The 16,523-nt window shown below is 38.1% G+C and overlaps 1 protein-coding gene across 1 annotated transcript in view; it reads right to left on the bottom strand.

Annotated features, from left to right (window-relative positions):
• Positions 1–16,523, bottom strand: part of DLG2 (discs large MAGUK scaffold protein 2) — a 1,006,374-nt gene that overhangs the window by 872,836 nt on the left and 117,015 nt on the right. The window contains exon 3 of the mRNA XM_065729952.1: positions 15,362–15,504. Within this exon, the coding sequence (XP_065586024.1) occupies positions 15,362–15,504 (143 nt within the window). The remainder of the gene's footprint in view (positions 1–15,361; positions 15,505–16,523) is intronic.

Below are 16,523 nucleotides of genomic sequence, written 5' to 3'. Positions count from 1 at the left end.
CTGCCATTCAACAAGACCTGGACAGGCTGGAGAGTTGGGCAGAAAGGAACCAGATGAGGTTCAACAAGAGCAAGTGTAGAGTCTTGCATCTGGGGAGGAATAAACATCAGTAAAGTTTAGGGTCTGACTTGCTGAAAAGGAACCCTGCAGAGAAAGCATGGGTGTCCTGGTGGACAACAGGTTGACTGTGAACCAGCAATGTGTGTTTTGTGGCCAAGAAGGCCAATGGTGTCCTGGAGTGCATTAAAAAAAGAGTGCCCATCAGGTCGAGGGAGGTGATCCTCCCCCACAATGCTGCCCTGGCAAGGCCACATATGGAGTACTGTGTTCAGTTCTGGGCTCCTTATTTCTAGACAGGGAATTGCTGTACAGAGTAGCCCAGTAGAGGGCAACAAAAATTATCAGGGGCCTGGAGTATCTCCCATATAGAGACTTGGAACTCCAGCCTGGAGAAGAGAAGACCAAGGGGAGATTTTATCAGCGTTTACAAATATTAAAAAGATGGGAGTCAAATGGATGGGGCCAGGCTCTTTTCAGTGATGTAACAAGGGGCAGTGGGCACAAACTGGAACACAGAAAGTTCCATGTAAAGACATAAAGACAAAGTTTATTTTGTGAGTGATTGGAACAGGTTGCCCAGAGAGGCTGTGGAGTCTCCTCTAGAGATATACCAAATTGGCCCGGACACTTCCCTGTGTAACCTACTCTAGAGAGTCTGCTTTAGCACTGAGATTGGACAAACTTCCAATCACTACAATTCTGTGATTCTGTGATTATACTCCAAGATGAGGAACTGATTGGCAATCACTGTTCCATACAGCTGCCATAGGGTGACCTCAGATTAGAGATAATGGGGTATTTATGAATTTAAGATTATAGATGGAGAAGAACCAGTGCTAGTGCTCTTGTGGATAGCTATAGCCTTTGGGGGAAGCTCTTCATTTAGTTCTAACTCTGATAGTCTCTACTAGAGCAAAGAGAGCTATGGCTGTTGTTTTCAGAGAGCTGTCTCCTTTGAGTTCTCAGGAGAAACAAGAGTGTGTATACACATTACCACATGCTTTTTAGGACAAGCTTCAGCACAGTATTTTTCTATGACAGACAGCTTCTCTCTTTTTGGTGAAAGGAGATTTTTTTAACTAGACCATACTATTCCTCCTTATAAAAAGTATGCATACTATGTAAGAGTGAGAATAATATACAAGGGCAGCTTCAAAAGTAATGCCTCCTATTGTATTATGTTGGCTCACAATGTCAGAGGTAGATGTTGGTGGGATGGCAGTAGAGGTTGAATCTTTCCATTACATTTTGTTCCTGTGTGGCAGATGGAAGCAGAGGGGCAGTCTGACAAAATAGCATCTGACATGGAGGTGTGTATGAAGCAAAGATGTGTGATTGAATTCCAACTTGAGGAAAAATGACACCCACAGACATTCATCAATGCTTTCAGAAGGTTTATAGACACCAAACAGTGGATGTGAACACAATGAGGTGGTGCACTTCAGCAATGACAACAGCAAGAGTGGGTCACCTCCACTCCACTATTTTTACAAGTATGGCATGCAGGCTGTTGTCCATTGCTGGCAGAAAAGCACAGATAGTGGTGGTGACTGTTGAAAAACAATTTTTTGAAGCTGAGAATTTGCTCTATCAAACAGTGTTATAGTGCTCTTTGTATTTGTTGAAGTTTCTATGTAAATTAATAGGAAGCATTATATTTGAAGCGACCCACGTATATATGTGTATGGATATATATATAAGTATATACAGTACAGTTAGAACACCTCAAAAAAAGAAAAGCACTCAGTAGTGCTGGGCACTGCACGATAACCTTGTAGGAAATACATTTAAACAGAGAGACACTCAGATAATGTGATTGAGTTCTGATTTATCTCTTAATGCATTGCAAGTGCACAGCAGATGCAAGAATAGAAACCAGTCTCCACTCTCCAACACTGGCCCACACAGTTTCTTTGTACTTATCCACACATCCAGAGAAATTACAGAGGAAGAAACTACTCACATTTCACTTGAGATTAACTGAAAATCTTTATGGTTTTTGTTTTTTTTCTTGCCAGAAATTTAAGTCCATCTTCTCAATAGCAGTAATAAAACCAGCCCCATTTTGAGAACAGGACTGATATGTCACAAAGTGATACTTAGGAAGACTAAAGGTACTTTACACTAATGCAGGGATATAAAGCCAGTATTAAAGACAAGGAGAAAGAAATAACCACAAAATCAAAGCCCTGGAGAATACTGTAATGACTTTTCCTTCTTGACAGTTTTGCTGGAAGCATCCTGAACCTTAGTATAAAGAGTATTTGTTTTGGCCAGAGCCATAGGGAGGGGAAGTAAGCAGTGACTGTCTTTATGCTGGCAGGCTGCCTTGCCAAGTCATGGTTCTGCTGAGCTGCACAATCATATATACTCATGCTGACATGCAAAAATACATACTGCAGCTAAACAAAACCTTCGGCAAAACACAGTGCCATTTCTCTTCATTCAGCACGTCTCCTACAGAACATTCCAAAATGCTTTGCACGTAGATGTATAAAAATGGAAAAGGACTTAAAAAGTAAGTTAAGTGGAATGACTCAGGTCATTAAACTGCAGAGTACGTCATCATGCTCCACGAGTGATGATAAACAGAAGACAATGTAAAGTGAAAGGGGAAACAGATATTCCCTAGATGCTTTGCAGAACACTGTCTCCATGGAGGTGCCTAACAACTGGTTTTGTGACCACAATCACGAATTAAATACTGGATGAGGACCTGTCACTGACTAATGAGAAGATGGCACAAACCTGTGCTTTCATATGAGGAATCCAAGAATTATTAATGCACAGACAAAGGTTATTATAAAGTTATAGACCATGCAGGGTTTTCAGATTCTCTGAGCTTGTGACTGTGGAAGTGTAGCTGTGTAAGGGCAGCTGTAACTGCACTAAATAAACATCACTGGCAACTGCATCAGGAAAAAAGGAGCAAATACTTCACATAGAGGGCAGTGCCAAGGGTGACAAGGGGGAAGCTTCTGAGTCCATTTAACTCTCCTGAGATATATACCACAATACATCATCCATATTGTTCATGGATGTCTCCCTTGAGATCCTACAGGGACAAGGAACTCTTCACAGTTGACAGTGAAAGCTAATTTTTCTCTAATTGAGAAACAGTGCCCTTGTCATAGCACACTGACACCAAGGTCCAGATAACACTAGTAGAAGGGGAGCCTAAATGACACAACAAATTCAGTCCCATAAGAACCACGTCTGACTGCACATTTTGCACTAAAGCTGACTGCAGATTTATGCATTTGAAGTGTGTCTAGGCAGCCTAGACTTGTCTTTCTCTTCCTTGCTGGTTTGTGTGCACCGTCAAGTTGACTGACTCAGGTGTAGGTGTATATATATGGGTTAGAGGAGTGCTGGATGAAAAGCTTGTTTGAAAATATTTTCAGTGTTGATGAACGTTTGCTGGAAATATCCTTAATCATCTTTATATTCTAGTTAAATTGTGAGGAACAAGAAGACTTTTTTTTTCAGAGAAGAAAATAGTAGGGATCATGCAGGGAAGCAGTATGAGGCCCTTCTGAAGGAACACAGAGATAATAGCAGGAACCACACCTCTGCAACCCCAGTTCTCATTAGCAGAGGCTCCAATTCCAGCTCTGATTATATTCTGAAGCCTTGGAGAAAAAATGATGGTTATTAGTGCCAACACAACTCAGTCAGCTATTCTTTGTATGTACACACAATTCGTTGTAACCTGTTGTGTTACTAGCACATGTCCAGCTTTTTCACTAGCTCTTAATCAAAAATAAAGTTAGGCAGTCATCTTCTTGATAGCTGCTTGTGCAGTGCTTAGTAAAACAAGGTTCAAAAGAGGTACTCCTACGAGCCACATTCAATTCTAGTATCACACTCTTCAAAGCTACTGGTAAAAACACATTTTCCACTATTAAGCCAAATAGCTGCAATCAGTGATGCCATTCCACAGTTTGGAAAAATCACACTGCCTATTTTCCTGGATGTAGTGAACTAGGAACTTTCCTTCATATATTTGTGGCCAGCAGTCTGGTCATAATTCATAAAGACAATGAAAGTCTTCACTGCTGTTTGGCTGGACTGCAACAAAACACTGTTAAACTGGACTTGAAGCCTCTTGTTTTTCCAGGTTCACTACAGTTTGAACAGTAAGCTACAGCCCTCCTTTCTGCCCAGTGTTGAGCAAGGGTGTCAGATCAGCCCTACCCTCTCTGTGACAGCTGTCATAGAACAGAGCATCAGTACAAGGAGTTTTCGTTCCTGGTCCAAGGGTCACCATAAACTAAACTGAAGAGCAATATATGAATTCTGGTTCTCAAAAGTAACAGAAATGTTCAGTGTGAGCAGCTATGTGTGTCAGGCACATTACCTAAGTGGGAACAAAAGCAAGGAAGCCAGCTAAGGAATAAAGAGGTACTGAGTTAAGAAACAGCATTAAGAAGTACAAATGTAACTGCAGAAAACTAGCTGTTTCAAGCAACAGCACACACTCAGCATCCTTCATCCTGTAAGAGCTAGTTACAAGTTTCCTGCTGACCTTGCAAAGATTCAACTGGGTGCCCTTGGGAGCTGTCAAAAAAGTACAAGACATCTCAAAAAAAGAAAAGAAAAAAGAAAGAAAACTGCTTACATAAGTGGTGGCATATGTCTTTCACGAATCTTCCTACTCCTTAGGAAGAGACAAAGCTGTTTTGTTACCTCTGTTTTTCTACAAAGTACCACAACACCACATTATGTGTGAGAAGGCACTGGTCTGATGTAAGGGATGACCTGAAAGCACTCAGCAGATCCTTTCAGTCCTTGTCTTTAGAATTAGGAAATTCCAAAACACGGAGCACAAGCTTATTTTAGTAGCTCATCAAAACAATAATAAATAATGGTGGCCATTGCTATTTCCACAGAGTTTCAAAAAGCTTTTCCAAGAAAAGGGATTTCAGATCCACTACATGTGTTGCTCCAGATTTAATCTTTTTTAGCTCGCACAGCTGTTATCTCTTTCAGAAAATTTTAAGGCAGATGACTACCTGAAAGTGCTGAGCTTTGAGCAAAACATAAAAATACAGTGACATGGCAGTGTTTCAGAAATCATGGAGGCTCCTCTAAATTTGAGAAAAGAGCTGGAGAACTTGGAGAACCTGGAAAACCTTCGTAAGTTTGGTTTTTCCTTTTAGCAAAGAAACTTTATGCAGCTGCAACAATAGACTAAACACTTATGCTTGGTTGAAGTGGTGTCCTTGTCTGAGCACCTTCATCTTGCTGTAGGTGTCCTGGTTCATTGCAGGGGAGTTGGACCAGATGATCTTTTAACATTTCTTCCAACTCAAAAGATCTTTGATTCTATGATACAGTATAAAGGCTGAACTGACCAAAAACCAGGAGGATATGATCAGCAAAGCAGAGGCTGGACTGCTGAAATCATTTATACAGAACCATTAGGTGTTCATCCTTCTATTTTTTTTTCATCATGACTGTATAGATCTACACAGGTTGATGAAATAACGAGTTTCATTGAACCTAATATTCTTCCCAAATCCCATGTTTAAATGCATATTAAAAATTCAGATTTAGAGCTCAACTGTAAAACCAGTTTTCTGGGGTCTGGGAATCAGCACCTCATAGATAGGTGAGGCCGTTGATATTCCAGCCACAGATTACACCTCTTTTATGTTAGTACACAGCCACCAATCTATCCATTTCACTACAAGATAGCAGAATTTGAAGAAGCACAAGCAAACATTCTCCTTCTGATCAACAGAAGGAGAATGTCAAAAAAAAAATCATGATTGTTATGGCAGCAACCACTTATCCTATAGGACAAAGTATTAATGATGAAATTACATAGTCTTGCAGCTCCTTCAGAAGAGTTTCTGTGCTGCAGAAATATTCCTCAGTCTCAGAAAAATTCCATGATATTTCAGTAGAGTCCCTGATTGAAAATTTCATGAAAAGATGAGGAAAAGGAGCGGAGGTAAACAATAACAAAAAAAGATACAAGACATGCAGAGTGGATACAGGCAATGGCATGCCCTTGAAATAAGATAAATGGTTTTAAGTAGTTTTTATGTGAAAATATGAAAGTCAACAGAAGCTTCCAACAGCAAGAAAAATACAGTTACAGAAAAAAGACGAGGAAGTGATCTCAATACAAGACTGTTTGGCTGGGTAAATGGACTGCATAGGAGAAAGAAACATAGGAGAAAAGCTATTTTAGGAAGAAAGAGAATGCATAAGAGTGAAACCTATGTCTTCTCAGAACAGAAGGACCTAGAAAAAGACCTTTATTCACCTAAATCCTATGACAGAAAATAAGCAGTAACCTCTTGTTCCTGTCCTCTAAACTAAGGGCAGTTTTCACCATAACCTGTAACAGCTTGATAGTTAAACAGTCAAATGAATAAACTGTACAAGCTGAAAATGCACAAAGTCTTGTGGTTCTAGTCATGTCACTTGTAACTTCTATGCACATAAAATGTGAAGAAAAAATGAAATCTTAGAGTTGACAGTTTTGCTTTCATTTCCCAGTTTGTTGCCTTTGGGATTATATTTATTGTTTGTGAAAACCTGCAAGTACCTGTCCCAGTTTATAAAAATCTAAACAAAGCAGGAACAATATTTTTTCACTTACTTATATATTTACCTTACCAAGGAGAGATTTATGCATCTATCCAAGAAATCACTCTCAGGGTGATCTTTATATGATCCAGAAGTCTTGGGGTAATATCTTTCTTTATTCTTGGGAATTATTGAAGAAACATTTTAATAAAGAAGTATTGGTAGACAGCAGAAATATATAAAGGTCTCCTAAACCACTCTGTAGAGACCCATGTCCTTTGCACATGGAGAGCAGTGAATTCGCTTGCTTAGTTGCTCAGATTGGTGAAAGATCAGAATTAATAAACATGTAAGTAAGACAAATTGCTCTAAAATACTTTTTAGAACGAAACTTAACTAGTGTAGAGTCATCCCTGAATATCAATTTTACAGAACTCTTAACAATTTTACAAGGCAAAGAACTATATTTTTAAGAGTTGATGCATTTGTTTTTACAGGTGGTAAAAAAATAACTTTTCAGAATCTCACTAAAAACATTAAATTATATCACATATACTTTGGAGATGATGCTAGCTTGTGGTAGAAGCCTGTTGGGATATTCCAATATTTTTAAGTAAGTAATTTTTTTCAGAATATTGCTTTGGTACAACAACAGGCTTTCTTACAACATAATCAATCTTAGAAAAGAGGATATAATATGGTAAAATTGTGAGTGCTTTATAATAGATAATATTTTCATACACAGACTACTGTATATACTATTTTTTACCTTGACACCCAAAGTGGAATTTACTCAAAGCCTGACCTCACTGCTTGTCACAATGGAGACTCACTGCTTAATTAAAAGTAGTTAATATTGAGTCATATTTTCATTGGGGAAAAGTATCATTTCTAGTCCCTAGCAGATGTTCTGGCCTGCTCCCAACCCTTTGCAGATGTAACAAATCCTAGATCAGAAAACTGTATAGAGCTTGTTTGATAGGCATATTATGTACATATGAGAAAAAAATAAACACAGTATGGTGGATGTGGTTCTTTCATCACTGCTCATCTCGATTAGTGGGGTTAATGCCAAGATCCCAGTTCTGCTCTCCCTCCCACTAATTCCAGTTGGAAACAATTGTCAAACTGAATAAAATTTCCGTCAGAAAGGACCTATCAGACCAGTGAGTCCTCTAAAATCTCATGCAAGGCACACTAATGTTCCAGTGATGTTAAAATAATGAGCAAGGGCAACAAAAGAAAAGCTTTGTTTCTCATCATGTCTAACATTTCAAGCACAAGTTGACGGCAAAAGCATAACATTGTCTGTCTCAGGGAAAAACAACAGGGGACAGAAACTGTCTCTTTAGGAGATAGCATAATATACTATCTTGGGCTTACATGCTTGGTTTTGGTAGTGGAGGGCTGAAGGGATGCACCCTGTGAGCAGTTGGATGTTTTATGCCATATCCAAGAATTAGAAGTGGGTGGGTGGGTGGGGGGAAAACATTTGTAGTCTGCTTTTAGTTCTCACTGCTCTAATCTGTTAGTACTTGGCAATATATTACTTTAATCTCCCTTAAGTTGAGTCTGTGGCAGTAATTGGTGAGTGATTTCTCCATGCTTATCTCAACACGAGTCTTTTCTTCATCATATTTTCTTCCCCTGTTCTGTCAAGTAGTGGGAGAAAACAGCATGGTGGTGCTGAGCTGCCCATCATTGATAAATGAGCAAAAAAAAAGAATAATAGAATCATTACGATTGGAACAATGACTAAAATCATCTAGTCCAACTGTCAACCCATTCCCCACCATGCCCACTAAACCATGTCTTTCAATGCCATGTTTCCACACTTCTTGAACACTTCCAGCATCGGTGACTCCACCATATCACTGAGCAGCCTCTTCCAATCCCTAACATACATGTAGCCATACTCTTAGCATCAGACTCTAATCTAAAAACTCTCCTTCTTTAGAAATTTGAGATAAAGAGGAGAGACTCCCATGTTTTGGACTATTTCTGTCCTACAGGACGACATTGTTCTGTATCCATGTAACCCCTTGGTTTGATATGAAAACATTAACTGACCACATTAGAACACACTCAGAAGCAAGTGTAAGATGACATTTAACAGACGCTCTGGCACTCATGTTATTGACAAGCTACAGAGCAAATAACAAATTTATAAATAGAGACCCAGTATGAATACCCAGTGTGGGTAAGACATTTAGCTGCAGTTACTTATAAATAACGTTTTAATAACACAATGACTTTGCAGTTACCCATTTCTAAACATTATAAAACCACTTGAAAAGGCAAATGTATAAAATCTCTCCAGATGAAGCATGCCTTCCTATTAGTACACAAAAAGTAAAATTTCCAAATTATTTTCTAAAAATATCCCTGTGAAGTCAAGGTCCAGCGTTGCTTTAACAGTTAACTAGTTAAGGGTGTTACCTATTCTTGGGTGCAAAAGGGATATAAAGCAGCAATATATGAACCAAGATGCCACTGCTACCCTATACCCTATAAAAATACTGCTGTTTTCTTGAAGGAGAACTCAGTGCCAAACAGAATTGGCTCCGGTACAAAATCAACCCACAGAAATAAATTGCATTTGATCAGATAAACGTATGCTGTAGGAGCTAAATCTAGTGAAGAAACTCACATAAAACTGAATGCTTTGAATCCTTTTAATGAAGCATTATGGTTGATCACATCTAATGACTCTTGCATATTACGTATCACTTAAATGGAATCAGATTTGACTCAGGAGTAAACCGAGCCATACAAATTAGGCCGTACCCAGTTAACAAAGAAGGAAAACAAACCCAAATCCAGAGACTGATTTTTTAAATGCACATACAGAAGGGTCTTGCACCTACAAGTCTTCTAGACAAGCTGCTAGTGTGAAACAGATTAATAGTTTGATAATTGCAATGTGCAGAAGATTTTTAATTAAGGGTTTTACTACTGGAACTTTTAACGAGCTGACTTAAAGGACAGATAAGTAATTACAATGTTTATAGAAGCTGAGTACAAGCATAGCAGGCATTCCTGAAAGCAAGTAGGAATAGGAGGATTCATTTTGCATGCTGCATTTGACTGTCTTTGCAAAATGAGCTATGAAACATAAGAAGTGCATGAACAAGAGGAATTAGATGGGGAGCTGGAATCATTGGAGTCTGTCTAGAAGTGATTATATCACACCGAGCTGAATGTAGACTGTACATGTGAAATCAATGTGCAGTGACCAAACTTGCAGAGTAATTGCAAATGGTTCTTCTTCAGTAAGCTAAAAGGATCTGCACCATATTCCCTATAAGTAAACAGTCTTTCCATGCATGTCACAGGGACAAGCAGACCTTCACCTAGCAGATTTATACGTGAGATTGACAGCCAACTATTCTTTTCCTTCACCTCCATTTCTCCAGAATAAAGGTCAAAACACTGCTGACCGGAAATAAGTAGCAGTGGACATCAAGCTAAAAGAGCAGAGGTTAAAACAAGGCTAAATTTACGTCTTTAAGTGAGCCTTTCAAGGTGAGCACAAGCCTGTAGCTTCAAGCACTGTTACTATTGTCACAGAGCAATTCAATTTTTGTTTTACCAGATGGATACCTCCATCTAGGTTCTTTTATGTTCTCCATTATTGCATTTTCTGAACATCTCACAGTTTTAATTGCATCTATCTTCACAGTTTTTAAGGGAGAAGCATCATTTATCTAGAAACTGTTCGAGGCCATGCAGTGTACTGAGAGGGAAGAAGTTTTTTTCCAAGGCAAGTGACCATTTGCTAAGCAGATGAGCCAAGCTGAGCCCTGTGCACCCACTCTCAGACATCAGGAACCATCTGATCTCAGCTGCACAGTTGCAAAGCTTTGATAGCAGACGCAAATGCCTTTCCCCAGCCTGGCCTGTAAGTGGGTAAGGGGGAAAGTCCTCTTCTGATAAGTGGAAGACCTCAGGTTAAACCATATCCAGCTGAATCACTATCACATTTCCTAGGGGAGAAAATAAATCAGAACTGTTACCAAAGGGGACAGTTTAGGAGCCCTAATTTGAAGAACACACTTTCAAGCTGTGAATGCTTACAACACTGGTACAATGAAGTAATGAAGCTCTTTGGCAGCAATCAAACTGCAAACAAACCCTGTCTTCATGATTTCCAGCAGCAGATTGGGCACATCCCCAATCAGCATGCTAGCTGCAGTGAATACTGTGCTGAATGTTTATAAAATAAGGTAATGCTGAGTTTCCTAGTACTGAACACTTTCTGTGCTTCTAGTCCAAACAAATTAAGATTGGATTTGCAAAATGGCTAAAGCACCCATTATACATGCTTGCCCTTTTCTTACTCCTCCCTGAGCATCTGCTCCTGGCTTTTGCTACACAGACAATATAATGTTCACTTGGTTTAAGCCAATACAGGCATTTTATTACTGTGACTTGAAGTGACTCAGCTTAAAAGTGGTTGAGAGCCTCAGACCTCTAGATGCACGTTATCTTCTTCATGTCAGCTCTCCATAGCCATCTTCTCAAGGCAGCTACTTGGCATTTGGTTGTTTCCCAGAGGAGCATATCTGAAGCATATCAATGCCTGAGCACTGTCAGCATTCAGTCTGCATGTTCCTGGCATACCTCCTCAATTAGGTGATCACAGAACACACTTTGTCTGCTGTGTGCCACCAACCCTTGAGCTGAACACAGCATCCCACTTGTTCTAGTATTCCCCTAAAAACGCTGAAGAGGAATGAACACAAAGATATTTGGAGTAGGTATCTTACTATTTATGCCTTATGCAGATTTGAATATATTTATGGTAGTGAAGGGATCAGAGAGAAACAGGGAAAAGGGCTTTGAATCTATCACTCTTCAATGATGATGTTAGGGCACCTGCTGAGGATGGAAGTTTCCACCCTTAGGTACGCCAAAGAAAACATAACAAGCTCTACTTAAATAGTAATCAGAGCAAAAACAAAGAAAAGTCTCTTCTCAGCTAATCAATTTAACCTCAATTTAAGGTATAGAGTCACATGTCAGTATTATGACCCAGTAACAATTGAATTATTCCATATCAATTGGAAACACTGCATCATCAAAAAAGCAAAATAGTATCTGCTGGTGTCATGCTTAGTGCACTGTTATGGATGGCAAAAGAATCATTACTTGATCCCCTCTGGTTAAGAAGGGAATATGGATTCCTCACATCTGTGGAGAAGACCTCAAGTAAATAACTTCTTCATAAATAAAGTTGTATCAGCTTTTACACAAGCTGTAAAATAAGTCTTTCAGGAATGACTTTCTAGCAGTGAGGGAATAAATTACCTGGAAAAGTTGTGGGCTCTCCATCATGGGAGGCTTTAAAGAGCAGGTAAGACAAACATATGTCAGGAACAGTTCAAATACAGTTGATCTGCCCTACAGTAAGAGAATGGACAGCATGGTATTTAAAGACCTTCTTCAGAGCTATATTCTGGAGTTCATATACCACAGATAACATGTTGGGCTTTTCTATTTATTACATGATATATCACATTCCCTTCTTGCTGTATGTGTATATGAAATATGTAAGAGCATCCAAAAGTAGAGCCCAGAAAACATTTTATTGAATAGTAAACTTGCCCCAGAACAGTTTCACTGGTTCTAAAACTAACTACTAATTAAAGATGATTTTATCAACTTGGAATTACTGAAGTGAAAACAACAGGGATAAATTCACATACACACACACACAAAAAAAAAAAAAACAGCAGTCATATATATTTTTCTTCCTTTCTTATTCCGTAGCACCCACTCACTGAAATTATTTTGATCTATGGTATTTACATCTTTGCCAGATACATTACAACATATATTTAGTCTCTGTACTGGGTGAAATGCAAAAATAATATGATGGTAGGAAATATTGTATCTGGAAACTCTGATGCCATCTATCATTCTAATATATAACAAAGTTAGTGGTAAAGTATAAATCAAAGGAGTTGTTTAAATACATATCAGAACATTTAATGTTTTCATGAGGGCCAGGAGCTCCTTCAGGGTCAGTACCTGAACTGTACAGAATTTAACAGAAACAGGAAAATGAAGAAAGCAGTGAGAACAAAAAAGCAGTAGTAAATAACACTGGATCCCAGCGTGCTTTGTTAGCACACTGCAAACAGTGGCAATATGTGATATCATTCATGTTAATCTGAATGCAACTGGTTCTGGAATACTTGGTGCTCTAATATACTGCCCTAAGTTCTCATATGCTTTTTTCTCAGTTAGGGAGATGTCTGTCTTCGGAGGCACTCTCTGAGAATGACAGGACTTTATAGGATGGATTGTGACCCTTTCATTAATTGATGAAGATCCAGTATCAGTAAGCTGTAAGGTCAAGCATTGGTTTAGTGAAGACCACTATGGTGACCACAGATGACAGGAGAGAAGGTTTAGAAGCCAGCCATCCCTGTGATACCAAGGGAAATCTGCACAGTGTTGCAAACCGAAAATTAAAGCTTTCTGCTATCTAAAAGTCAACACTTTAGGAAAAGTAAATATATCAACACAAAGGAGGAATCACTGGATACCGGACCTAGACAGTGAAAGCTGGTTGCCTTTTTTAACCAGCAAATAAGATTGGAACAAAAATACAGAAAAAAGAATCAATTTGTATAGAAAATTAACAAGGAAAGTTTCAGTTGGAAGTAAGGCATGAAAAGAATCTGGCTTCTGGACTAAATGAACATTATTGGGAATTTATTGCAAGGGAACACTGAATGAAACAAGGGAGGGAGGCTTTTTCCTTATCATATTTGGAGGATAAGCAAAAAGGAAAGTACAAAACTATGTTTCCATAAGGAACTGACCATGAATAAGAATTTATGTCATACATTAAATTATCCAGCTACATTTTCATAAGGAAATTCTCATGGAAAGCAACATACTGTCTGGGATTTGTACAGCAGCTATATTCAGCATGTGCTAATCAGTTCTGATTTGAAACTGCTCATAGTATGCGGTGCTGTGTAAAGGAAAAAACAAAAGTCTACACTTATACTTTGTTTTGCCTGCAACTAATCACTAAAAGCATATGTAGTTACACTTTTCAAAGGGACTAAACTCTTCATGATCTCATTACAGTTTATAAGTAGACTGCAGATTTAAAAAGGAGGGTGCCCCAAACTCTCTGAGTGCCAGCCTCCTAGCTTGAAATGTTTATTCTAGTTTCTAAAGAACAGTTTCCTATTGTTTTGGTTTAAATTCAAATATCATTTTCATTAGCAAAGTTTGGATTTAGTCCAATATATTCCTTTAATATCAGCATAGAATTTGGAGCTCAAATTCCCTAAGGTAAGAGCAGGAACTAACCCCTCAGACAGCAATGAAATTATGAAAGGTGGGGTTGAGAGTCAAGCACTTTGATGAGGCTGGAATAAAAAGAGAGTATGTGTTCCACTATCTTTTTCAGAGACTTCAAGAGATGACATGCTGGAATATTATTGCACCTTTTTAAAATGTACAGCTTTGTGGGGGAAAAGAAAGACAGAGATCAGCTAGTTGTGTCTTCAGACTGTGACGCCAATATTAAATCATTCATGGGATATACCATTCATTAATGTTAAGACTCATTTGTTCTAATTTCACTCAAAATCTGAATGCTTGCTTTCATTAACTCTGAAAGCTTCTACTGCTAACTAATTTTTACAATAAATTTCTTCATTTCTTCAGAGAGTTTTGTTCTAGCTGCCTGCAATCCTGATTTGTCTTTTTAAAGAATTATATGTAATGTTTCATATTATTACAATTTTTTTTTCTGAGTTTCACATTTTTAAAAACGAGGAAAGCTTTTTAAAATAAACAGTGATACATTTCGAAGGTGCAGTGGACAGCTATTAAAATTCTTCTCTCTCCATACCAAAAATGGAAATTTCTTTTATTCTGGTCTGGCAGTTTTGTAGTTCACGTTTACTCTTACTCTTGTCTTGCTATTAAAGAACATAATAACCTATTGCTTGGTTTTCTGTTGTTTTCTGGTGGATTTAGGGAGGATTGTTTGTTTTATTTGAGGATGAGAAGGACTGGTTGTTCAACATGTTTGTTGAAGTACAAACATATTGCCAGACAATTAGTTCAGACTGCTAATTCAGTTAATAAGATTGAGGTAGGCAGAGGCAGATTAGAGACAGTGGTAATGAAGGGATCCCAGCCTGTGGCAGGCTGTTGGATCCAGGTGATCTTTGATGTCTCTTCTGTGCTATTCTATGATTCTAAGGAAGATTTTGGATCCTTCCACTGGCTACAGAAGAAAACCAAAGTTGTATAACCTGCTTCTATTTCTCATACAGAAATGATTTTGGCTGACAATCTACGTGTACTTGAGCTACACAGAAGTACAGCCCAGTGTCAATCCTGTGCACATGAGAAGTCCTATTACAATTTTTACACAGGATACAATCACTAGAGTATTAATAATCTCAGCTGTAAGTAGCAAGTAATGGAGATTTATACTCTTTTGAGGGCAATCACACGCACAAAGTATCAGGTAAAATAAATCAAGGATGAGGAAAAAGTTTTTTTTTCTTCTTCTTTGACAGATGATTTTTGGAAGGATGAAGTTAAGGATATATTCAAAGTCAGAGAGATAACACAATACATCTTCTATATCTTCAACTAATTCCTTAATTAAGGCCCCTCTTTCAATCTTATGTCATAGCTTGGGACTTGAAACCATAGCCAGGCTTGAAACATCTCACACATTATACATATTTTCATTCTTAATCTGCTCAATTACCTCTTGGCTTTTCTGAAGATTTTCATGTTCTGTAGCAGTTGTTGTCTTCTCCCATTTCTCTGCAACTTCATTTGCTTCTTCTATCTTTTGCTCATAGCTTTTCTGGGAGTTTAGCAGTGTCACTTCATAAAACTCTTGAATATCTGTTTATAAAGAGAAAAAGTAAAGGGCATTATTTGATATGTCAGCAATGAATCCTTAGTGTTTATCTCTGGTTGATACATATTTACATATTTTCCGAAGATACATCATAATGATAAACACATATAACACTTTGGCAGAGAGCACCACAAATTTATTTTCTAAAATGTCAATGAGATTCTTGAGGTACATTCCCATTTTTAAAGAGGTTTTTTAAAATCGTTTCAAAGAAGTAAAGGAATAACAATTATCAAGAGAGATTCAAGGAACATATTACACACACACACGAACTATTTGTGTAGAACAGACCCTAACAGAGGAGAAAATAAGTCACAGATTATTTTTATGAGAAAACTAGAAATTTGAAGATGTAAAATGCCCTAATAGAAACTCATCAAATACCTGCCCCATACATCTGTCCTTCAGCCCCAGCTACAGGTGCATTTGGAATTTTTTATTAAATAGGATGCAGAAATTTAAGGAACTTTTTGAGGGCTTATCGTTTCAATCACTTCAATTCAGAAGTGGCTAATTAATGTTGGGTTTCAACCAAGAGTAAGTGACATAACAGGTCTTTATATCCCATTTGTATGTTTCAGAGGGAAAGGTTGCATCTACCTGTTTACCCTCTGGGACTTCTAAGGTAGGAGTGGCTATAAAAACTGTTATGCTTTCATTAAGTACCCCTCTCTAATGTCTTCTACCTGAGGTTTAGATAGTGTGGGAAAGCATGAATACTTTGCAGAAATATACTAAAAATTGCCCTCTGGTAGTAGTAGTCTGGTGGCTTGGTTGTTGTTATCTGAGCATTGACTGGGTCGATGACAGTCAGTTAATAAACAGAAGAACAGTACTTTCATTCCAACTTTAAAGACTATCTTGGTCTAGCATGTTCATTAAAACTGATGTGTGAAATGTATTTGCATGTGTATGCATGTGTGCAAAATAAATACAAAAAGCTGTCTGTTATTAAAAGTCCGTATCTATTCCGAGGAGGTTGTGGTCTTTTTCCACTGAAAAA

This window comes from Cyrtonyx montezumae, unplaced genomic scaffold (assembly GCF_038088225.1).
Source record: "Cyrtonyx montezumae isolate F1298 unplaced genomic scaffold, pur_monq_1.0 scaffold_12, whole genome shotgun sequence".
Lineage (NCBI taxonomy): Eukaryota > Metazoa > Chordata > Aves > Galliformes > Odontophoridae > Cyrtonyx > Cyrtonyx montezumae.
Note: the sequence above shows the minus strand (reverse complement) of the source record. Positions and strands in the feature narration are given on the sequence as shown.